The following is a 20,819-nucleotide window of genomic DNA, read 5'->3' on the forward strand; positions in this document are numbered from 1 at the left end:
GGGTTTGTATATGTCCATATTCCTGTTTTAATGATGTGGCTACTAAAGCCAGCGAGTCACATCTCTTACCCTAGATAATATAGGTAGGAGTGAGTGAAACTGGAATTCAAGCCATGATCTATTTGCCTCTAAAATCAATGCTTTTTCTGTTACTCTGCAGTTGTATATTTACTGCAGTTGTATATGTACTCTGTTGCATAGTTATGTTCATTTGTTTCAGAGACAAACTATCTAATGGGGGAACCACAAGCTTTGTGTTACACAAAGACTATATTATTTATGTGATTTATACAAGAGAAAATACCCCTTAGCACTCAAACTAAAACATTGCCATTTCTAATTAAGCCACAATTATCAAATTAACTTATTAAGATAAATTATTGTAAGCATAAAGTGCACCTCCTGTAGACAGAATTAAAAATTGTGCTTGTATGAACAATTCTTTTGTTAGAGACTAATAGAACAGCGTGATACTCTGAAAGAAACGAATGAAGAGCTTCGATGTTCACAGGTACAACAGGATCACCTAAACCAAACAGGTAAATTTCGTTGGATTTAGAAAATTTTTTTTAATGGTAGAGATTCTGAAATACTGATCTATTTCGTTGTTGTTTAGATGCATCTGCTGCAAAAAGTTATGAGAATCTTGCTGCTGAGATTATGCCAGTGGAATATAGGTAAATTTGTTTTTATTAATTGATAATCCATACTTAATATTAGAAACGTGATTTCTTTTTTGTTTTGTAAATTTCTTAGCCTCTAAAACTTTCCATTTTGTGAGTCATATTGCTCAAAATTACTTTATCTCATCTGCTTAAACTTTTCTCAGTCAGATTGTTATTGCTATTTATAGCAGTTTTAAATTTATTAGAAGTAAAATTTCACAAACTAGCTAAATGACATACTCTAGTTTTTATAATATGACCTGTATTGTGATGAACTTTTTTTCCTATCCTTAAACTGTATGGAAAATTTTAATATATGACATTCAAACCCAGATGGTAAAAAGAAAAGGAGAGGAACTGTCAATAATAGCAGGAGGATTAAGGAGAAGTTAGATAAAATACAAATTTTAGAGGTTCCTCTTGACCCAACTTTTTTCTTGGTATTTTACTGCTATGTTTACTTACAAACATTTGACTAATCTGGTATTTTTATGGTTTTCTTTTCCTTTCTGTGGTGACAGCTTTATTTATTTAGTAGTTCAAATTCTACACTTTGTTTAAATGGCTTTATTGAGATATAATTCACCTATTTTAAAAAATGTAAAATTTGGTGGTTTTTAGTATAGTCACGAATTATGCAACCATCTTTGCTATTGAATTTCAGAACATTTTTATCCCCCAAAGATATCCTATGCATATTAGCAGTCGTTCCCCATTCCTCCCTCCCCTCTATGTCCATACCCAGGCAACCAGTTATTTACTCTTTGTCTCTATTGATATACCTTTTATGGACATTTTATATACATAGAATCATACAATATGTGGCCTTTTGTGACTTCTTTCACTCGGCATCATGTTTATAAAGTTGCTGATTTTTAGTTCAGTTTTTGGTTAAGATAGAGTTCGTTATATGCTGGACTGGAAACCAATTGTACTTTTTAGTTGTTAGTATCTAGTGACATTAATATCATTTTTTAAAATGGCCATATGAGCCTAGTTTTTAAAGTTACAGTGCTAGCATTCAGAAGAATATAAATTGAAATTGATTGATAGTAGTTGTTTTTGGGGAATGGGAGTTAGGAGGGCAGCAGGTAGATGAGCTAATGTTACTTTTTTATTTAATAACATTTCTATCATTTGCATTTAAAAAACATGTATATAAACCTTTAATAAATTTTTTCTCTAAAAACAAAAAAATCTAGAGAGAATCATGACTGCCATTCTCATAAAAGTATATTTAAAAATTGTAGGCAAACTAGTTTCTTAAATCTGTTGCTTTTCCTTTACATATTTTTTAAGGATATGCTCTATATTAGCTTTAGTGAGTAGTATCTAAATTATCAAATTAAAATTATTGTGTCAGGAATTCGCATAATAAACATTTAATGATATGTAGCATAATCTTACACCTGTACCTTACAAAATTTACTATTTTTTTTTTTTGAGACATAATCTTACAATGTACATAGTGTTTTCTTTAAAAACTTTCAGAAGCTTTGGTAACATTTTTAAATGACAGCTCTTGAGTGGACGGAAATATCTTTGTTTAGAAAGTTAAGAATGTAAAAACTCTTACATTTAAAAAATTTAAAAACAAATTTTACTTTTCACCATCAGAGAGGTATTTATTCGACTGCAACATGAAAATAAGATGCTTCGCTTACAACAGGAAGGTACTGAGAATCAGCGTATTGAAGAACTTCAGGAACAGCTAGAACAGAAGCATCGCAAGATGAATGAACTAGAAACCGAGCAAAGGTGACATGCTCCTTCATAATGAATGAGTCATGGTGATTTAATTACCTAACCACAAAATCTTGATTCACAGAGTGGAAAATATTATTGTAGTTAAAATTACTAAGATTTTTAGAAGAAGATTAATTTTTTGTTGTTTTTAGTCTCTCTACTTATTACTTTTAGCAGACTCTGTTAACCAGGTTGCTTATCCTTGAATTTTGTTTTTATCTCTTTGCAATTGATGGAAAATATAACAAATGAATAAATGACAATCTGGCTTTCTACTGCAGTCTGATGCATAGATGGGACATAGATTTTGGAATCAAATTTGAATCCCACGTCGTCTTAAACTTACTAAATATTTGGTTCTGAGCAAATTACTTTAATTCACACTTGGTGTTCTCAGCTATAAATTTGAGATGATACGTATTTGTAGGTTATGAAGATTATAGATCATGTCTTTAAGCAAATGGTGTACTGACCTGATACCAATGAGAGGTATTCAGAAATTATAATGTTAAAAAAAATATGACATTTATATAGTGCTTACTATATGCCAGGCACATTTCTAAGCACATTTTGGCATTAACTTAGTAAATCCTCATAATAACTCTATGAAGTAATAAGTATGATTATCACTTTTTTATGGATAAGGAAGCTGAGGTACAAGGAGGTTAAAAGTAAAGTAACTTCCCCAGTTACACAGCTGGTAAATTCTGGATCCTACGTTTGACCCTCTGTCAGTGTGATTCCTGATTCTGTCCTCTTAACCATTATGCTAACCTTCCCCTTATAAATAGCATACTTGGAGTAAAGGTATTTAAATTTATTTGATCAACCTTTATTGGATTTTAGAGATCACCATAAACCTAAGAGATGCTTGAACCTTGTCTTTCGTACTTGTATGCACACAATACATCAACTGCGGTTAAATGAAGAATAATGTTTTGACTTTCTGAAGAGATCATTAAATATTACTGTCTGATACAGTTCAATATCAGTTGACACTGGAGATACTAGAGAGTTAAAATAGGAAAAGTTAATATAGGAAGATAGATGTATCAATGGATAATTATTATATTATGTGATAACTACATATGTATATATGAAGAGAGAAAGACAGATACTCTCTCGCTGGTGACTTCCAACTAAAGTAACTTTTAAGCAGGGTTTTAAGGAATGAAATTATGGCAAGTTAAAAAATCTACATTAGTTGCCAGTGCCAATCTCTTTAATTTAAATAACAAGTCATGAAGAAATGTTTTGAAATAGGTGACCTTCCTCTTCTAATACACTGTAAAATCTGAAATAGGAAAAAGAAACCTAGTTTCCATTCATTAAAAAACACAACTGTAGGAAAATTGAGCTAGTACAGTTTAGAAATGTTGTATTTTCACCACTGATGTAAAGTACCTTAAATTTTAAATTTGTAGGTATATATGCTTTCAGGATATGATAAATATTTCCTTGAAAGTCTTATTAAATATTTCCTTGAAAGTAGCCTCCTGTATATTACTATATATTATACCTAGCCATAGAACATTGTTTGGCATCTGTTATTGCTGTTAAATGCATATTTTATGAGTTAAATTGTGTAAATTCACCCTTATAGATCCTTAACTACTTTGACTTTCAATACAAATAAACACATGATTTATCTTAAAAAAATAGACTGAGCAAAGAGCGCATCCAAGAATTGCATCAGCAGATTGAGGACCTCCAGAAATCTTTACAGGAACAAGGCTCCAAGTCTGAAGGAGAAAGTGTAAGTAACTTAAAAATTATAGTAATTCTGCTCTGTGGACTCTCTGGAATAGGGCTTGATGCCCAAATTATTCTTGTATTTTAAAGTGCTACCCTTATCATGGATGGTACCCTTAAATACCGTATATATCTGCATAGCAGATGCGGCGATTTTGCCAATTTGGAGCCTATAAATTGATCACATATAGTGGAAGGTGCTTTCTATCTGTCCTACTTCAACAGCCATACTAAGTTCATGGTAATTCCTGATTGTGAGTATGCTGCATTTGAGGCCTTCCCACTTCTGCTGGGACCCCAACAGGGCTGGCCGGAGAAAAGTGCTAGTGAGTGTAAACATCAGCCAGAATTGAGGAAAACGTCTAATAAGAGAGAATGAGAAAATGATTTCTACCAAAAGAGCAGTTAAGAAGTGTTTTATACCAACCTCCAAAGACAGAAACCTTAATGCAGTCTTGAAAACAAATGCCCCTTATTTCTTGCCACCTTCCATACTGACTTCTGATCTTGCCATTTCTAATGGATTTTGATAGCACATATTTTAAGGGCAGAAATAAGAGGACTTAAAACAGCCCAAATATACTTAGCAGTGTTCCGATAGTTTGATCTCTATATAAAGAAGGGAAGATAAGTAATAATTGAGGGAGGGATGTATTTAACTAAGACAGCAGCAAAAAGATAGGGCTAATTGTGTGTTAGGTAGACATTGATTTGATGGAATGGTACGTGATTGTACCTGTGTTGATGGGGGAGAATACTAAGGAGAATAAAGAGAGAAAAAGGAAGATTGAAAGGGTTACGTTTCCTTTCTGTCGTTTTTATGCTTTATGTGATTTTTTCTTTTTTCCCTGGGGGCTTGGAAAATAGAAATCGTCTCATGCATGGCGGCATCTCATATGTGCATATATACGGTATTGTAACTTCTCTAATACAAATATATTTTTAAGGTATACTAGGGAATAATTTCCAAATGGGATCTATTTGGAGGAGTACATTTTGGATTGCAGTGTTTTAAAGATTTTAAATTTCTTTATATTTAAAAAAATTGTGTTTGTATCCAAATTATTTTTCAAATTATATATTTTTAAATTCTGCAGCTATTTGTATATGATACAGAACTACTATTGCAATTTAAATTCCTGTTTTTTTAAAGTGGAAATTTTATGTTTTGAATTTTCTTTATTAACAAAATTTAATTGCTTCACTTTGATGTTAGTATTAAAGTGTATTTATAATGATAAAGGTTTATTGTAAAGATAATTTAGTTCTTTAAGTCATTCCTCATTAAAGGCCTAAAATCTTAAAAACTATATTTTAAATATATGATTCTTTAGGCATTTACGTGTTTGATACTCCTCCATATATGACATTTAGCTTGCATTTTCTATTTTTCCTGAAGGTCAAATTTTATTTGCATTGTATTCAGAAATATGAAGGTTTTTTTTTTCCTGCTATTGTGCTCTTATTTCATTTCCCTTTGAAGTGAAAAACACCTAACATTTTATGTTTTTAAAAGTTTGTTATTAGAAATACGCATATTCAGCACATTTATAATTTTAAATAATACACCTTCAAAAGGAGGTAAAGAGATTCTGTTGTCTGGAAAATTTATCTTTGCCACGATAGTTATTTTACAGCAACTGTTTTTAATTTTATAGTCCAGCAACCTAAAGCAGAAGTTGGAAGCTCATATGTAAGTAAAACTGATACTTCATTTCAAATATGAAAGGGGACGAGTTTTAAAAGGGTCTAAAGTTAATATCCTTTTCTGATTTTGTTTATAAAAGCAAATAACCTGATATCAATTGAATGTTCACCACTGTCACCAAAAAACGAAAAGAAAAACATGCTGAAAGGTTCAGCCTGCCTACCAGTGACCCCAGACTCCCACATTTTTCACTTACTAATGCCATTTGAAGAGTTCACAAAGCTGGCAACTATCACTACTAGATTATGTGGAAATGTAGGATGTTTGTCCTATAAAATATTTCTTTTAATTTTCTTAGGAAGCAAAGATGTAGGGAATAATTTCACATTTTTGGCACCTACCATGTGCCAGCCAGTTTATATCCTCACAACAAGCCCTATAATATTTGGCAGGTATTATTCCCATTTCACAGGTGAGGAAAGTAAGGATCAAAAAGTGATGAGCCCACAGTCCACAAATGTTACGTGGCAGAAACCAGTTTCATTCTTAGTTCTGTTTGGCTCCAAAGTTCCTTGCTCTTCTTTCTGCTGCTTAGGGAAAAACTAACAGAGGTCCATGAAGAATTACAGAAGAAGCAAGAGCTCATTGAAGACCTTCAGCCAGATGTAAACCAGAATGGTAGGTATTTGTAAAAACCTGGATCTAAGGACTTGCCCTTTTAGTTGACAGATACAAGAACTATGTATAAGTCTTTGCACAAAGCATATATACATACATTGCAAATAAGTACTGTGATAATTTTTAGTAATTTAAGTAATTAATAAATCTAATCTTAATGCAAAAAAGTAAGTCTAATAAAATGAACTGATTAATATGTAGGAGTATCAAACATTTTGAAAAGTAATAGAATTAATACTATGAAAGTATAAAATAATGATTTAAAATCAGATTAAAATGAACTTTGAACATTACATAAAAAGAATGTTTTCTCATGATGGTTGTGCTTACATTGTAAGGTATATTTGCTCATCGAAATACTTGATAGAAAGAAATAGCTAGATAAAGCAGATTATAGATATTTTTAAGAAAAATATATGAAATGATTGAGGGATGTATTGGTTTATGTAGTTCAAAAGTTTTAGATAAGAATTCACTACAAAGAATAAATAAAAGGTTTCTCTTTTAAGTTCTCTTATGAGTCCCTTGAAAATAAATGTGATAAATATATTTTTGTGTGTGAGGATGGAGTATTTTAAATAGAGAATAATTGGTCATGTTTTATTTCATTTTCAATAATAGCACAAAAGATCAATGAACTTGAAGCTGCTCTTCAGAAGAAAGATGAAGATATGAAAGCAATGGAGGAACGATATAAAATGTACTTAGAGAAAGCAAGAAATGTGAGTGACTTCTCTTACAGAGCTCAAGTCTCTATGACTCAGGTGCTAACTAGGGCTCTTCCACCTGATTGTATTGCTCTTTTTGTCTCTATGTAATTTCACTTCCCTCCTCACTCCCCTGCCTTACCCATCACGCTTCTGGTGTGTTTCCAGGTCAGTCCTCCCATTCTCTCCCTCTCCCTCTCCCTCATCAGCATCAGGTAAAACGAACACAAGGCTTACAGAAACAGTTTAAATGTGAACTGTAGTGACCTCATTAGAGAAACATTTTCCTAACTCATTAACTAATTTTAAATATTGTTAATGGATTTACAATTACCTCTTACAGTGACCTTATTATTGGAAACTTGTTTTTGCTTGTAATTTATTCCTGATGTTTCCAAGTTGATTTCTACATAGTTTAGCCAGGCCTCAGAACAATGCTATACTCAAACATCTGAGCTTTACTCAACTTTTAGTAATTTATATAAATGTGATTGGCACCCTAGTGTTTGCAGAAAAAAACACCAGTACCTATTAATATTGATCTTATATATTGAATTACTACATTTAACTAGATAATGATAGTAAAAAAGATTGTTAAGAGTTTTTTTTATGTATTACTTTGTACAGTCAACAATTTCCACTATAATTACTGAATTCATTTTAACTTTTAAAAAAATGCTCAAGTCAGATAAATATGGAAGGGGTTATTTCAAGACCTCAATGCTGAAAGTTTGACAAGGCCAAATAACTATCCCTGATTATTGAGCCTTGGAGAAGGGAAATTTGATTTTGGGATGGGTATCTTTTCATTTCTGTACTGAATTTTTATTCTGTTTTCATTTATAGAATAAGTTATTTTGTAATTCAAATTTAATTGTGAAACAAACTACAGTTAGCTGCTGGATCACTTTCTGGATGTTCCACTTATGCTGATTTTATGGACTATGTTCTTATATTTCAGCATTGATAAGATAAAGTGAACATAATTCTTTTTTCTTTAAACAGGTAATAAAAACTTTAGATCCCAAATTAAATCCAGCATCAGCTGAAATAATGCTACTTAGAAAGCAGTTGGCAGAGAAAGAGAGAAGAATTGAGATTCTGGAGGTAAAGCTTCTATATTCACACATCTCCTCTTAAGTATTCTGCGTAATCCTGGTAATTAACTGCTGCCATGTATTTGCCAATAATGATCAAGTCTCACAAGAAGTTAGAAATATTCTGTTTTAGCACTGTGTGTGTTTTTACAGAGCATCTCACTAGCCCATGAGATTGGTCTCTGCAGTTGATGCACCCTGCTGCATTGTGTCGCCTCCCTCTGTAACAGCCAGTCTGTGGATATCCCTTTGTTTTTAATAGACTGCATTAGCATGCTCCTTTTAAAATTATGTGGATGAGAGTTCATTCAGAAAAAAAAGAGACCAAGCTCACTTTTTAAATAGGGAACTGTATTCAGTTAACCAAATTTATCTTATCTCTTCTCCCTGCTCCTCACCGGAACCCAAACTTATGAGGTGGAATTCCTGAGAGAGGGAAGCACTTCAGAATCCCAGTGAGCCCTTGAATAAAGCTGCAGTCTGTTACTCACCATGCAAAGTTATGTTGGTAGTAACATGCTCTCATTAGTTAGCTAACTCTGTAAATTTTAAAGTTATTTTTGTGTCAGTGATTATATTATTTTCATGAGCTGTGTGAAGTATGTAGGTGTGGAATGGTGTATTCTTGGATTTATAATGGGCATGTTCTAATTTCCTTTGCAAAGTGTTTTATAAAATCAATGTTTTTAATACTATGGTGAGATTCGATACTATTCTTAAAGTCAGTGTATACTTCCTCATAATAACATGTGGGTAATTGCAGAGCCCTGTTGAATTCTATATACATGCCTTGAAATTCTCATAATGGATAGTTGGTTCCTATTTGCATCAACTTGGAATGCTTTATTTCAAAGAAACACATTATGTTCACTTACTCCTTTCTTCGAGTTATTTCTGAGCCAGTAGATATAGGCTGTGGTGAAAGTATTTTGTTTAAAGATTTAAAGACTTCAACATCCAGAATACACAACAGCCTTATGTGCACTTTCTATAAGCCTTGTTCTGGCCATGTCGGTTGTTTGATATGCACTGCTTAGGGGTATATCTCTGAGGAAGTGTTTATTCATTCTTGAACATCCAGCTCAAATGTCTCTTCCTCTATAAAGTGTTCCCTGTATTCCTTAGGCAAGCTTTCCTCCAAAGTTACTCCATGTACTTTAAACTCATGAATTCATCCCACAGAAGCATTGCTTATATTGTGTCCAGTGAATTGAGGCCAGAGGCTGTGTTTTATATCTCTACTCTCACCATTAAAGATTACATAAATCAGAGGCCAAGGTGTCAGCTTTAGGTGATTTATCTTAAAAGTGGCCCCCTTTCCTCTGTGGTCCTCAGTTTCCTCACCTGTAAAGTAATGAGACTTGGACTGAATCTCTGAAATCTAAGTTGCTCTGACTCTTCACTTCCCAGTAAAAGCCAATGAGAATGGACACCATTGCTGGTGCTTGAAATGCAGCTCCCTGACACGTATGGTGATAGAACGGGGCCTTTAACTCTAGACTCTGAGGAAAAACTTCAGTCACAGCATTTTGGTCTTTAATTTATGTGTATTTATCTGTACACTGAAAAAAGTAAAAAGGAGAAAAGTAATGTAAATGGCAGAGGTTATCCTATCTGCCATCTTTCTTGGGGAGTGTTTGCCTGGAGTGGGTGTGAGCCAGAGAAAGGCATTTTACCTCCCTCATTTCCTGTATGCTTTTTGTATCATCATCTTGCTGTGGGAACATTCAGATGTTTTAAGGATATAATTTTTTTTTTTATGAATCAACTATATCTGGTGTTCAACAAAATTATAAAATTAGCTGTATTAGAGTAATTAAGAAATGGATGTCATCCCCTAAGGTGGCATGTAACTATGGCCACAGGCAGTCTAGTCTACAGGTCATCAGAACTGAGGGATAAAAGTGCATGCCTGGCTTTTCATGGGGATGTAAAGGATTTTCTGGGATACTTATCACATCCTCTCTCTCCTTAGTTTTGACTCCTCAATAGGAGCAGCTCTGTTTTGTTACCTAAACCAGTTATTACTTTTTTCTTGATACAAAGGATAGCAGCATAAGAATCACTAGTTTCTAGGGTTTTTTTGGTTGGTTTTTTTAATACCTGTTCTGCCAGTAAAATTCTTGAAATAAAGATTTAGTAGTCACTCTTACTCTTCTCTAAAACTGTTGTGCATTTCTCCATGATTCAGTTTACATTTTGACGATTTTATGTACCTCAAACTGCATTCATCAGATTCTCTCGATGAATATACGCAGAAATGATTCTATTTTTAGTAATTTGGAGTTATTTGGGGAATTTTAATCTTCATATCTTTTTCCAGAGTGAATGTAAAGTAGCAAAATTCCGTGATTATGAAGAAAAACTCATAGTTTCTGCCTGGTATAATAAGGTGAGTTGAAATTCAGCCTATGATTGGATGTTTAGAACTGTGTTTATCAAACACTTTGACCAGGAACCATTGATGGAAATATCTTTTATACCACAAATTAGAATATACACATTATATATGTAAACAACTAAATATTATATACACATAGTATATAGTCTAATAGTATAAAATAATTTTCTGCCACATTCTGTTTTTTTAAATGTTGCTCATAATCCAAATTGACTATATATTTTAGTTTAATGTGTTCAGTTAATTGTGGCTTTTTCAAAATTTTTGGATTGATTTCATGATTCATTGACCTTTAATTAATGCACACGAAGTACACACACAACAATCCATAAATATTTTTTAAATTGCATTATTTGAGCTATAAAACATTTTGTGTTCCATAAAACGTTTCTCTAGAAATGTGAATATCTGTGTAATGCAGAACTAAGTGCTTCTAGTAATCAACATTTATTTTAACATCCCCTGAAGCCTCTTACTGTGTCCTTTAATTTGTTTTGTTGTTGTTTTTAAATCCAGGGAATACTCTTCAATAGTTGTCCTAACAAGGAGAAAAATAGTATAAAATAATTTGAAATGTATTTTACTTTTTTACCCTTAATATCTGTAGAATGTTTTTAAGAAAAGTAGCATTTCATGATACATATGGTTCTTTTGGGTTATTCTAATCAGCCAGAATAGATAATAATGCAGCCACTGTCTACCTTAGGTGCTGCTTATTTAGTATGAGAGAATATCAGTTTATAGACCCCCAATGCCTCACCACATAGAACTAGTTGTCCTTCTTCAGACATGCTTTGTTTCTTTTATGCTATCACATTTTTTTTGTCTGTGCTCTTTTCTTTCCTTTCTTTCTCTGTTTGGGAAAATCTGGCTTAATTTAGCAAGGCCTTGAATGAAATTACATGTGCGGTGTTTCCAGAATCTTCCATCATGGGTTAATCATCCTAGTTAATATCAAGAACTGTGTATTGCTTTCTTTGTTCTCCTGTGATTCCCCTTTTTTTTAAGGTTTATATATATTTTTAAATTTTTTTCTATCACCATTAATACCCCCATGCCCTCCACCGCCACCTACAGCGCTTCCCCCACACAGTCACCACAGTATCGTCCGTGTCCATGAATTCTTTCTCTTTTTTTCATTTTTGCTCAATCTCTCCACCTCCCCCCCATCCAGCTGTCCCCTTGCCGGGACTGTTAGCCTGTTCTCTATGAATCTGTCCCTACTTTGCTTGTTAGTTCCGTTTGTTCATTAGATTCCACATAGGAGTGAAATCATATGATACTTGTCTTTCTCTGACTGGCTTATTTCACTTAAAATAATCCTCTCTAGTCCCATCCATTCTATCCCAAAGGACAAAATGTTGTTTTTTACAGCTGAGTAGTATTCCACTGTGTAAATGTACCATAGTTGTTTTATCCACTCATGTACTGGTGGATACTTGGGCTGCTTCCAAATCTTGATGATTATAAATAATGATGCAATGAACATAGGGGTCATATATTCTTTCAAATTAGTGCTTTAGATTTCTTAGGGTATATTCCCAGAAGTGGAATTGCTGGGTCATAAGGCAGTTCCATTCTTATTTTTTGAGGTATCCCCAATACTGCTTTCTAGTGTGGCTGCACCAGTCTGCATTCTCATCAACAGTGCACAAGGGTTCCCTTTTCTCCACATCCTCATCAACACTTGTTGTTGACTTACAAATGGTAGCCATTATGACAGATGTAAGGTGATACCTCATTGTGGTTTTAATTTGCATTTCTTTGATGCTTAGTGATGTTCACATCTTTTCATATGTCTGTTGGCCATCTGTATGTCTTCTTTGGAGAAATGTTTATTCAGGACCTTTGCCTATTTCTTAATTGGATTGTTTGTTTTTTTGGTGTTGAGTTTTATGAATTCCTCATAAATTTGGGGATTAACCCCTTATCACATGTATTGGCAAATATGTTCTCCCATTTGGTGGATTTTCTTTTCATTTTATTGATGGTTTTCTTTGCTGTGCAGAATATTTTTAATTTGATGTACTCCCTCCCATTGTTCACTTTTTTTTTTTGTTTCCCTTGCCCGAGGAGATATATCAGAAAAAATATTGCTACAAGAAATGTCTGAGATTTTACTGCCTATGTTTTCTTCTAGGATTTTTATGGTTTCAAGTCTCAACATTTAAGTCTTTTATCCATTTTGAGTTTATTCTTGTGTCCACGTGGTGTAAGAAGGTGGCCTAGTTTTGTTGTTTTGAACATATCTGTCCAATTTTCCCTACACCATTATTGAATAGACTGTCTTTAGCCCATTGTATGTTTTTGCCTCCTTTGTCAAATATTAGTTGACTATAAAGGCATGGGTTTATTTCTGGGCCTTCTATTCTGTTCCATTGATTTGTATGTCTCTTTTTATGCCAGTACCATGCTATTTTGATTACTATGGCCTTGCATTATAATTTGATGTGAGGTAGCATGATTTCTCCAACTTTGTTCCTCTTTCTTAAGATCGCCATTGCTATTCAGAGTCTTTTGTAGTTCCATATAAATTTTGGAATATTTGTTCTAGTTCTGTGAAATATGCCATTGGTATCTTGATAGAAATTGCATTGAATCTGTAGATTGCTTTGGGTAGTATGGACATTTTAATGATGCAAATTCTTCCTATCCATGAATACAGTATATGTTTCCACTTATTTGTATCTTCTTCAATTTCTTTCTTCATTGTCTTAGAATGTTCTGAGTACAGGTCTTTTACATCCTTGGTTAATTTTATTCCTGGGTATTTTATTCTTTTTTAAGCAATTGTGAATGGAATTGTTTTCTTAGTTTCCCTTTCTGATAGTTTATTATTTGTGTATAAAAATGCAACTGATTTCTAGATATTTACTTTATATTCTGCTTCACTGAATTCATTTATTAGTTCTAGTAGTTTTTTGGTGGAACCTTAGTGTTCTCCATATACTGTATATGTCACCTGCAAATAATGACAGTTTTACTTCTTCCTTTCCAACTGGGATGCCTTTTATTCCTTCTTCTTGTCTGATGGCTGTGGCTAGGACTTCCAGTACTATGTTGAATAAGAGTGGTAAAGGCATAAATCCCTGTCTTGTTCCCAATCTTAAGGGGAATGCTTGTAGTCTTTCCCCATTGAGCATGGTGTTAGCTGTGGGTTTGTCGTTTATGCCTGGCAGGGTGTGGTGCCTGCAGATATCTCTCTATGGATATGCTGCTTGTGAAGCTTATTGGATTTATTCTAGTTCTGTGAAATATGCCATTGATATCTTGATAGAAATTGCATTGAATCTGTAGATTGCTTTGGATAGTATGGATATTTTAATGATGCAAATTCTTCCTATCCATGAACACACTGTTCTTTTGCTGCTCTATTGTTGTCTGACGCTGGCCATGGATGTATTGGTTCTGGGCCTATTCGGAGGGACTGTGGTGCAGGCCAGTGTCAGATGCTGTCTGTGACTGGACCTGGGCAGCCTGTTTGGAGCTATCAGAGATCCACAGCTTGTGGCTCCCTCTGCTGGACCTGGGTGTGTTCTGAAAGCACCAAGCTGCACACCAAGTCCGGCTTTTACCAGTGCCTGGCCTGTGGCAAGTCAGCAAATGTCTAAAAGCACTGAGGGATCCACCTCCACCTGTAGGCTGCCTGTTAGGCTTAGTCACTGAAAGAACCTCTGGCTCTACTCCTGAGAAGAACATAAGCTCCACAGGGTGGGGCAAGAGGCATTCAGTGGATGGGGCTGTTACTTCCCCTCAGGCTTATGCCATATGGAAGGGAATGCTCTGCCTAAGAAAAATGGCTTCTGCAGTATGGGAGAATGACTCAGCACAGAGATTCTGGCCGCTGACCCTTCAGCTCTCTCCCTAGAGCTACCAACCCCCAAGTCTCCTCATTTGGCTCTAGTGCATTCTGCCCTCCATCTCCTGGAGTCCAGAATGAGTGGCTGTGAACCACACTCAGTGTGTTGGCCTTTTAAGAGGGTGCTTGTGTCTCTATGCCATCTCTCCCTGCTGGACAAAAACCCTGCTGCTTTTCACAGCTAGATGGTATGTGGTCACCTTCCCTGGGTCTCGTGCTCTAGGCACGAGAGTCCAGCTTGGGTCTTAAACCCTATACTTCTCAGGGGGAACTCCCCCCACCGACTCCCTCTCCCTGCAGCTGAGATCTCCCTCAAGAATTTCAGCTGCTTTCCATAGGAGCCCGGCCAGCCCTCTCACAACTCCACACTTCCTACCAGTATCCATGTGTCGTCTTCTGTAAATCCGTGGTTATAAGGCTTCTCTCCAGCTAGTTGGTTATGCAGGATGATTTTAGTTATAATTCTAGTTTGGTCCTGGGGGGAGGTTAGTGTAGCTTCCACCTAATCTGCCACTGTCTTCCCAGATCTCCTGTGGCCTTTTGATACATAAATAATTAATAGTAGGAAAGCCAAATAATGCATTATTTATTCATTTTTCAACCTATATATTATGAGCATCTATTGGATTCTGTGTATTGTACTAATCACTAATGATGCTCAGTTCAGTAAAATTGTGCTATATGGTCTGGTGAGAGAGAGGTAATGATTTCTCTTAGAAACCCAACAGCCACAACTACCGTAATTTTGTCAGGTATCCATATGTAGATAGACCATAGTAAATTTGAACTATATCATGGTTCTCAAACTTAAGCATGCATCTGAAGACTTGTTAAAATACAAATTGTTGGACTCACCTACAGAGCTTCTTAATTCAGTAGGTCTGGGTAGAATCTACAGGTAGAATTTGCATTTTTTAACAAATTTCCAATGGTGCTAATCATAATCCAGGTATCACATTTTGACAGCCATTGATATAAGCTTTTCTATTGTATTATGTCTACTCATAGTGGGTGGAGTGATGGCCCAAACACAAAAGTTTGCTTTGGATCCATTTTTAAAAATTGTTGTTATAAGTAAAATTAGTTCTAGAACAATATTTTAAGCTACTGCTTTTTTGGTTTTTTGGTTTTTTAATATATCTTTATTGATGTTCAGAGAGAGGAAGGGAGAGGGGGGGAGACAGAAACATCAATGATGAGAGAGTCATTCATTCGTTGCCTCCTGCATGCCCCCTGCTGGAGATCGAGCCTGCAACCTGGGGATGTGCCCTGACTGGGAACCGAACCTCTGGCTCCTGGATCATAGGTTGATGCTCAACTGCTGAGCCATGCTGGCTGGGCAAGCTACTGTTTTTAATGATTTTATATTTAGTGGATTAAAATAGTGAAACTTATTTTCTTCTTCCTACTAACATTTTCATGTGCAGACTAATTAGCTTCTGAACCCTCTTCTTTTGTATTAAAAATTATGAAAATACCAGTTTTGTAGGATTGAGGATTAAATGACTTTATGTATATGAAAAGCACTTTAAACTTGAACTCTAAATAGTCATTCCAATTGTTTGTTTATTTTTGTTCAGAGTCTAGCATTTCAGAAACTGGGGATGGAATCTAGACTTGTGAGCAGCAGCGGGGCTGGCAAAGACCCTGCAGCATGCACTCCTGCACGATCTTTCCTAGCACAGCAACGGCACATCACCAGCACCCGAAGAAATCTCTCTGTCAAAGTTCCTGCTACAACCTCTGATTAAACTACTAAAGAAAACAAACAGAAGTGCCCTTAAAGCAATTTGTGTCTTTCAACTAACTACGAGATTGAAAAAGAAGTTTTATGATGCTGGATATCAGCTGTTCAAAAGGCCTGTAGTTAATTTTGCTGGCTGACTTTGAAAACAAAATATAGAATTAGCTATCTCTTTGAGGGAGCACATTTGAATATTTAGAAGAGGTAATTAGGCATACATCTCAAACATTTGTGTTTTGAGAGTATTATAATTTTAAATTGACTGTATATTTTAGTTTAATGTTTTCATTTGCATCAGTAACTTGGTTAACTTGCAATGTGTAATCAGTAATAAGTAACTTAAAAATATATCTATATTCATTTTATTGTTTTGGTCCATATAAAAATAGTGTCAAGGTAGGCACACATGTAGGACTATACAAGAGTTACATTTTTTGACTTGATATATACAAGGTTTCACCTCCAGCCTCTAACTCTATCATTGAATGGCTATATCTTGTCATGTAGTGGAAGATATAACATTGGGAGGTTTTGACTGTTGAAATGGCTCTGCCAGAGCAAAGTGACTAATTGGAAACTTTGCTGATTCAGAAGAGGTTAGTTATACTTATGTGTACCGACTATAAACACGGGCTCCTGTACGGCATGATTAAAATGTGAAGGGTGAGGGAATAAACTGATCTTTGTAAGAGGTGGCTTTCTGATGGGAAACAAGCTAAAAATATACTTTGTGTGAAACATCCACATGCTCTTTATTATAATTAATGAAGATTACAATTATTTTACTTTTAAGCACAAAATTATCAGGGTTTCTGCTAACAATGTCATAGTAATATTCCCTCCTCACTGAGAAGAGGTGATGCAGCATTGAAACAATTTAGAATCAGTTTCATTTTGTTAACCTATTAAACAATCTATCTTGGGCTGTGTTTATGGTATTCAGTTTGTTTCTGCCCAAAGCTCTTTATTTTCAAAGGTGTTACTTTCTCACTTTTTAAGAGTTGTGTGTTGGAATTTTAATTTAGTTGAGTAAAATATGTGCTGTTCAGTATTGTAGCCACATGTGGCAATTTTACATAAATTAATTGAAGTTAGGTTTCTTGGTTACCCAGCCAGTTCCAATGCTCAGTATCCACATTGGCTAATGGCTCCAGAATTGGACAGTGTGGATATTACACACTTAGCATATATCTAGATCAGGCAGGGGTCAGCCCACTTTCTGTAAAGGGACAGATAGTAATTAATTTAGGCATTGTTGGCAATGTGATCAGTAGCAAGTACTCAGCTCTGCTGTTAAGTATGAAAGCAGTGGCAAACCAAATACGTGTGGTTGTATTTCAATAAAACTATATTTACAAAAACTGGTGGTAGGTCAGATTTGGCCTGCAGGCTGTAGACTCCCTTGGGTCTACAGTTTATTCTTAACCTTTCCTTGAAAATATGAATATTGTTCCATTTACAGTGTTACTCAGATTCTTGGTTTCTAGATTCTCTACCAGTAATTTTTTTTTAATTACTGAAAATACAAGAATTTCATACTGCATTTTGGTCTCTGAGATTAGGGTGCATCTGTCAGGATATTTTGTTTTATCAGGGTTACTTCTGTTGACTACCTCTTAGATTTTGATGTCTTTTTTCATTGTTTGTGTCTTCATATATTCTTATAGTCTCTGCTTGCCTGTGACTTTTAGTGAAATGAAATAACCCTTTGAAAATATATTAGCATGCTAATTAAAATTTTCTAGATATATGGCATTTCAGTATATTTTGGTCAGTGTAAGACACGAGCTCCTTTGGTATTTGCTACTTGCTTATAATTGAGATTTTACAAGCTCTTCAAGCTCCCTTTTAATGGAATTTATTATAAAACATCAATTACAATAAATTAGTATTTTCACAATTCAGTTGCTCATAAATTTTCAATTATACGTGGAATTTATAAGTAATTCGTGCAATTTCTGAATAAGAACCAAAAGCTAGGTTCTTTTATCTTAATAGAGAAAAAGCAAATTTTGTGATTTACTACTTTTCTAGTTTATAAGTAGAATTTAAATTGCTTGATATTTAAGTATTTATACAAGACTAAAGGAATTTAAAGTTGTGTATTATTGTGATTAATTATATGGAAATTCAGGAACTGATCAGAAGTGAGATTCTTTTCCACATCTGGTTAATATAGTGAGATTGACACCCTGTGGGTGGTAAAGCATAAATACTCCTCATAAACCATGAATTGTACATGTCTGTGTTGTAAGTGATGCTTAAGTGCATATACCAGGGAAGAGAAATTTAGCATTTATCTATGTCATAACGAGTTGAATATCCCAGTGATAATGGAGTAAAACCACAGACCAATTTGGAAATGATCTTTAATTTTGAGTATTTGCTATAAAATTAATATTCCTTTCTCTTTTTAAAGTAAAAAGTGTGTATATGTATGACAATGATGTTTATCCTGAGATTAATTTAATGTATTAAGAAATATTTTAAGTTCACTGTATTTTTTTAATGAATAAGGCTGTTAAAGTAATGATTTAGTATGGATTAAGAATTAATATCCTGCCCTGGCCAGTGTTGCTCAGTGGTTAGAGTATAGGCCTGTGCACCAACAGGTCGAGGGCTCAAATCCAGGTAAAGTGCACATGCCTGGGTTGTAGGTTCTGTCCCCAGCCCCAGTCGGGGTGCGTGTAGGAGACAACCCGTCAATGTCTCTCTCACATAGATGTTTCTCTCTCTCTCTTCCTCCCTCTCTCTCCTCCCTCCCTGCCACGTTCTGTAAAAATCAATGAAAAAAAATGTCCTTGGGTGAAGATTAACAACAACAACAACAAAAAGAATCAATGTCTTGTCTGGAAACATTAAACTGGGCATCCCTCCTGGAGATGTCATTGTGGAGAACTGGAGTGCTGATTTGAATGTTGGGTAATGCTTGCGTCTCTACACCTGTTTATGTGTAGTGGCACACCTGGCTCTACGGAGTGGCATTTAGGGCAAGTACTACTGTGTTAGGTCCTCTAGATGTATATTTAACAAGAACCATTCCTATGTAAACTGTGCGTATGATTGTATGCATACATTCTTATTGTGAACCTGTACATTGCGAAGTAGTAGTTTGGAAATTTGTAAAACACCAAAGCACAACCACAAAAGAAAATGGTGTGCGGTCATTAAACGTGATGTAGCTTAATTGTAATGTTTAGTTTATAAAAGGTTCTTTCTATTTTCTATGGCAAAGACTTTGACACTTGAAAAGTAGAAGCAATACTTGATTTATTTTTGTAAGTATTTAGGGTATTTTAAATAAATGATTGTTTAATAACAGTATAATAGTTGTAGTGTTTTAAGTAAATAAAGTTGCTGATTCTGTGTGATGGTAATAATGGACTTTTAGTAGGTACAAGTGCACATTTATTTGCTGCTTTAAATAAAGGACTTAAAATATTTAGATTGGCCTGGCCTGTGTGGCTCAGTGATTGAGCGTTGACCCATGAAGCTGGAGGTCACAGTTCGATTCCTGGTCAGGGCACATGCCCAGGTTTCAGGCTCAATCCCCAGTAGGGGGTGTGCAGGAAGCAGCCAATCAATGATTCTCATCATTGATGTTTCTATCTCCCTCTCCCTTCCTTCCTCTCTCAGAAATAAAAAAAAACATAAAAAATATTTAGATCTGTAAAGGAAAATAATTGCATTAGTTCTTCTAATTTTGTTTTATGTTTGAATTGTTTTGGTGAATAAGTAGATGTGTAAAAGTGATTTTTTGGTTTGCCCAGTTATATCTCCAGTTTCACCACTGGAATCTAGGCATTTTCCATTGTGGAAGTCATAACATTTCTGTGTTTTCTTTGACAGAGACTGCTAACCATCTCTCAACTTCCATTCTCCTTTGTCGTGTAGTAATAGAACCCCATGCTTTAGCTTGTTACATTTACCTTACATCCAGGGAGGAAAAATAAGTACTTCTCGGACTCCCGTGTAGTAGTGAGATGGGGTCTTTTCCCTAAGTTCTGGCTAAAGAGATATGAAGAGTAGTGATGTGTAAAAGAATGAGTGTCCTTTCCCCAGCCTTTTCCCCTTCTGGAATGCCATGTGCCAGAAGGTGACTGTCAAGGACAGTGGACCAACAAGAAAGAAAGGACCTGCATCCTTGAAATCACCACTTAGCTGTATCAGCTGTGGACCTGCAGTCCCTACTTCTCTTGTTTAAGCAATTTTTTATAGCTACTTTATTTTGGGGCTTCTTTCTTCTGGTATTTTATTTCCCTATCTATACAGGCTTATCAAAATACATTGTGAAAGTTTTGGAAAAGTGCAGGTGCTCCGTGTTCTTGGGTTATGTTTTGGAAAGGTTTAATTCTGTTTCTGTTAATGGAGGCTCAATAAATAATTGTTTAATCCCATGAATAAAGTTAATGTGCTAGATACACAAAAGTGAAGTCCTGTCTCACTTTAGGTTGATCTTCATGATCTCCAAAGACCACGATTCTATACATTTAACTTTCTGGACTGGACAGTAAATGCTGTC

At 34.8% G+C, this 20,819-nt stretch overlaps 1 protein-coding gene across 1 annotated transcript in view; it reads left to right on the top strand.

Moving 5' to 3' along the window:
• The window catches only part of HOOK1 (hook microtubule tethering protein 1), a 47,194-nt gene extending 27,452 nt beyond the window's left edge, over positions 1-19,742 (top strand). The window contains exons 13-22 of the mRNA XM_016205906.2: positions 452-539; positions 617-677; positions 2,283-2,423; positions 4,074-4,167; positions 5,822-5,856; positions 6,407-6,489; positions 7,111-7,211; positions 8,202-8,303; positions 10,617-10,685; positions 16,134-19,742. Of these exons, the coding sequence (XP_016061392.2) occupies positions 452-539; positions 617-677; positions 2,283-2,423; positions 4,074-4,167; positions 5,822-5,856; positions 6,407-6,489; positions 7,111-7,211; positions 8,202-8,303; positions 10,617-10,685; positions 16,134-16,304 (945 nt within the window). The 3' untranslated portion in view covers positions 16,305-19,742. The remainder of the gene's footprint in view (positions 1-451; positions 540-616; positions 678-2,282; positions 2,424-4,073; positions 4,168-5,821; positions 5,857-6,406; positions 6,490-7,110; positions 7,212-8,201; positions 8,304-10,616; positions 10,686-16,133) is intronic.
• Positions 19,743-20,819: the final 1,077 nt, after the last annotated feature.

The sequence above is a fragment of the Miniopterus natalensis genome, chromosome 9 (assembly GCF_054644295.1).
Source record: "Miniopterus natalensis isolate mMinNat1 chromosome 9, mMinNat1.hap1, whole genome shotgun sequence".
In the NCBI taxonomy this organism is placed as follows: domain Eukaryota; kingdom Metazoa; phylum Chordata; class Mammalia; order Chiroptera; family Miniopteridae; genus Miniopterus; species Miniopterus natalensis.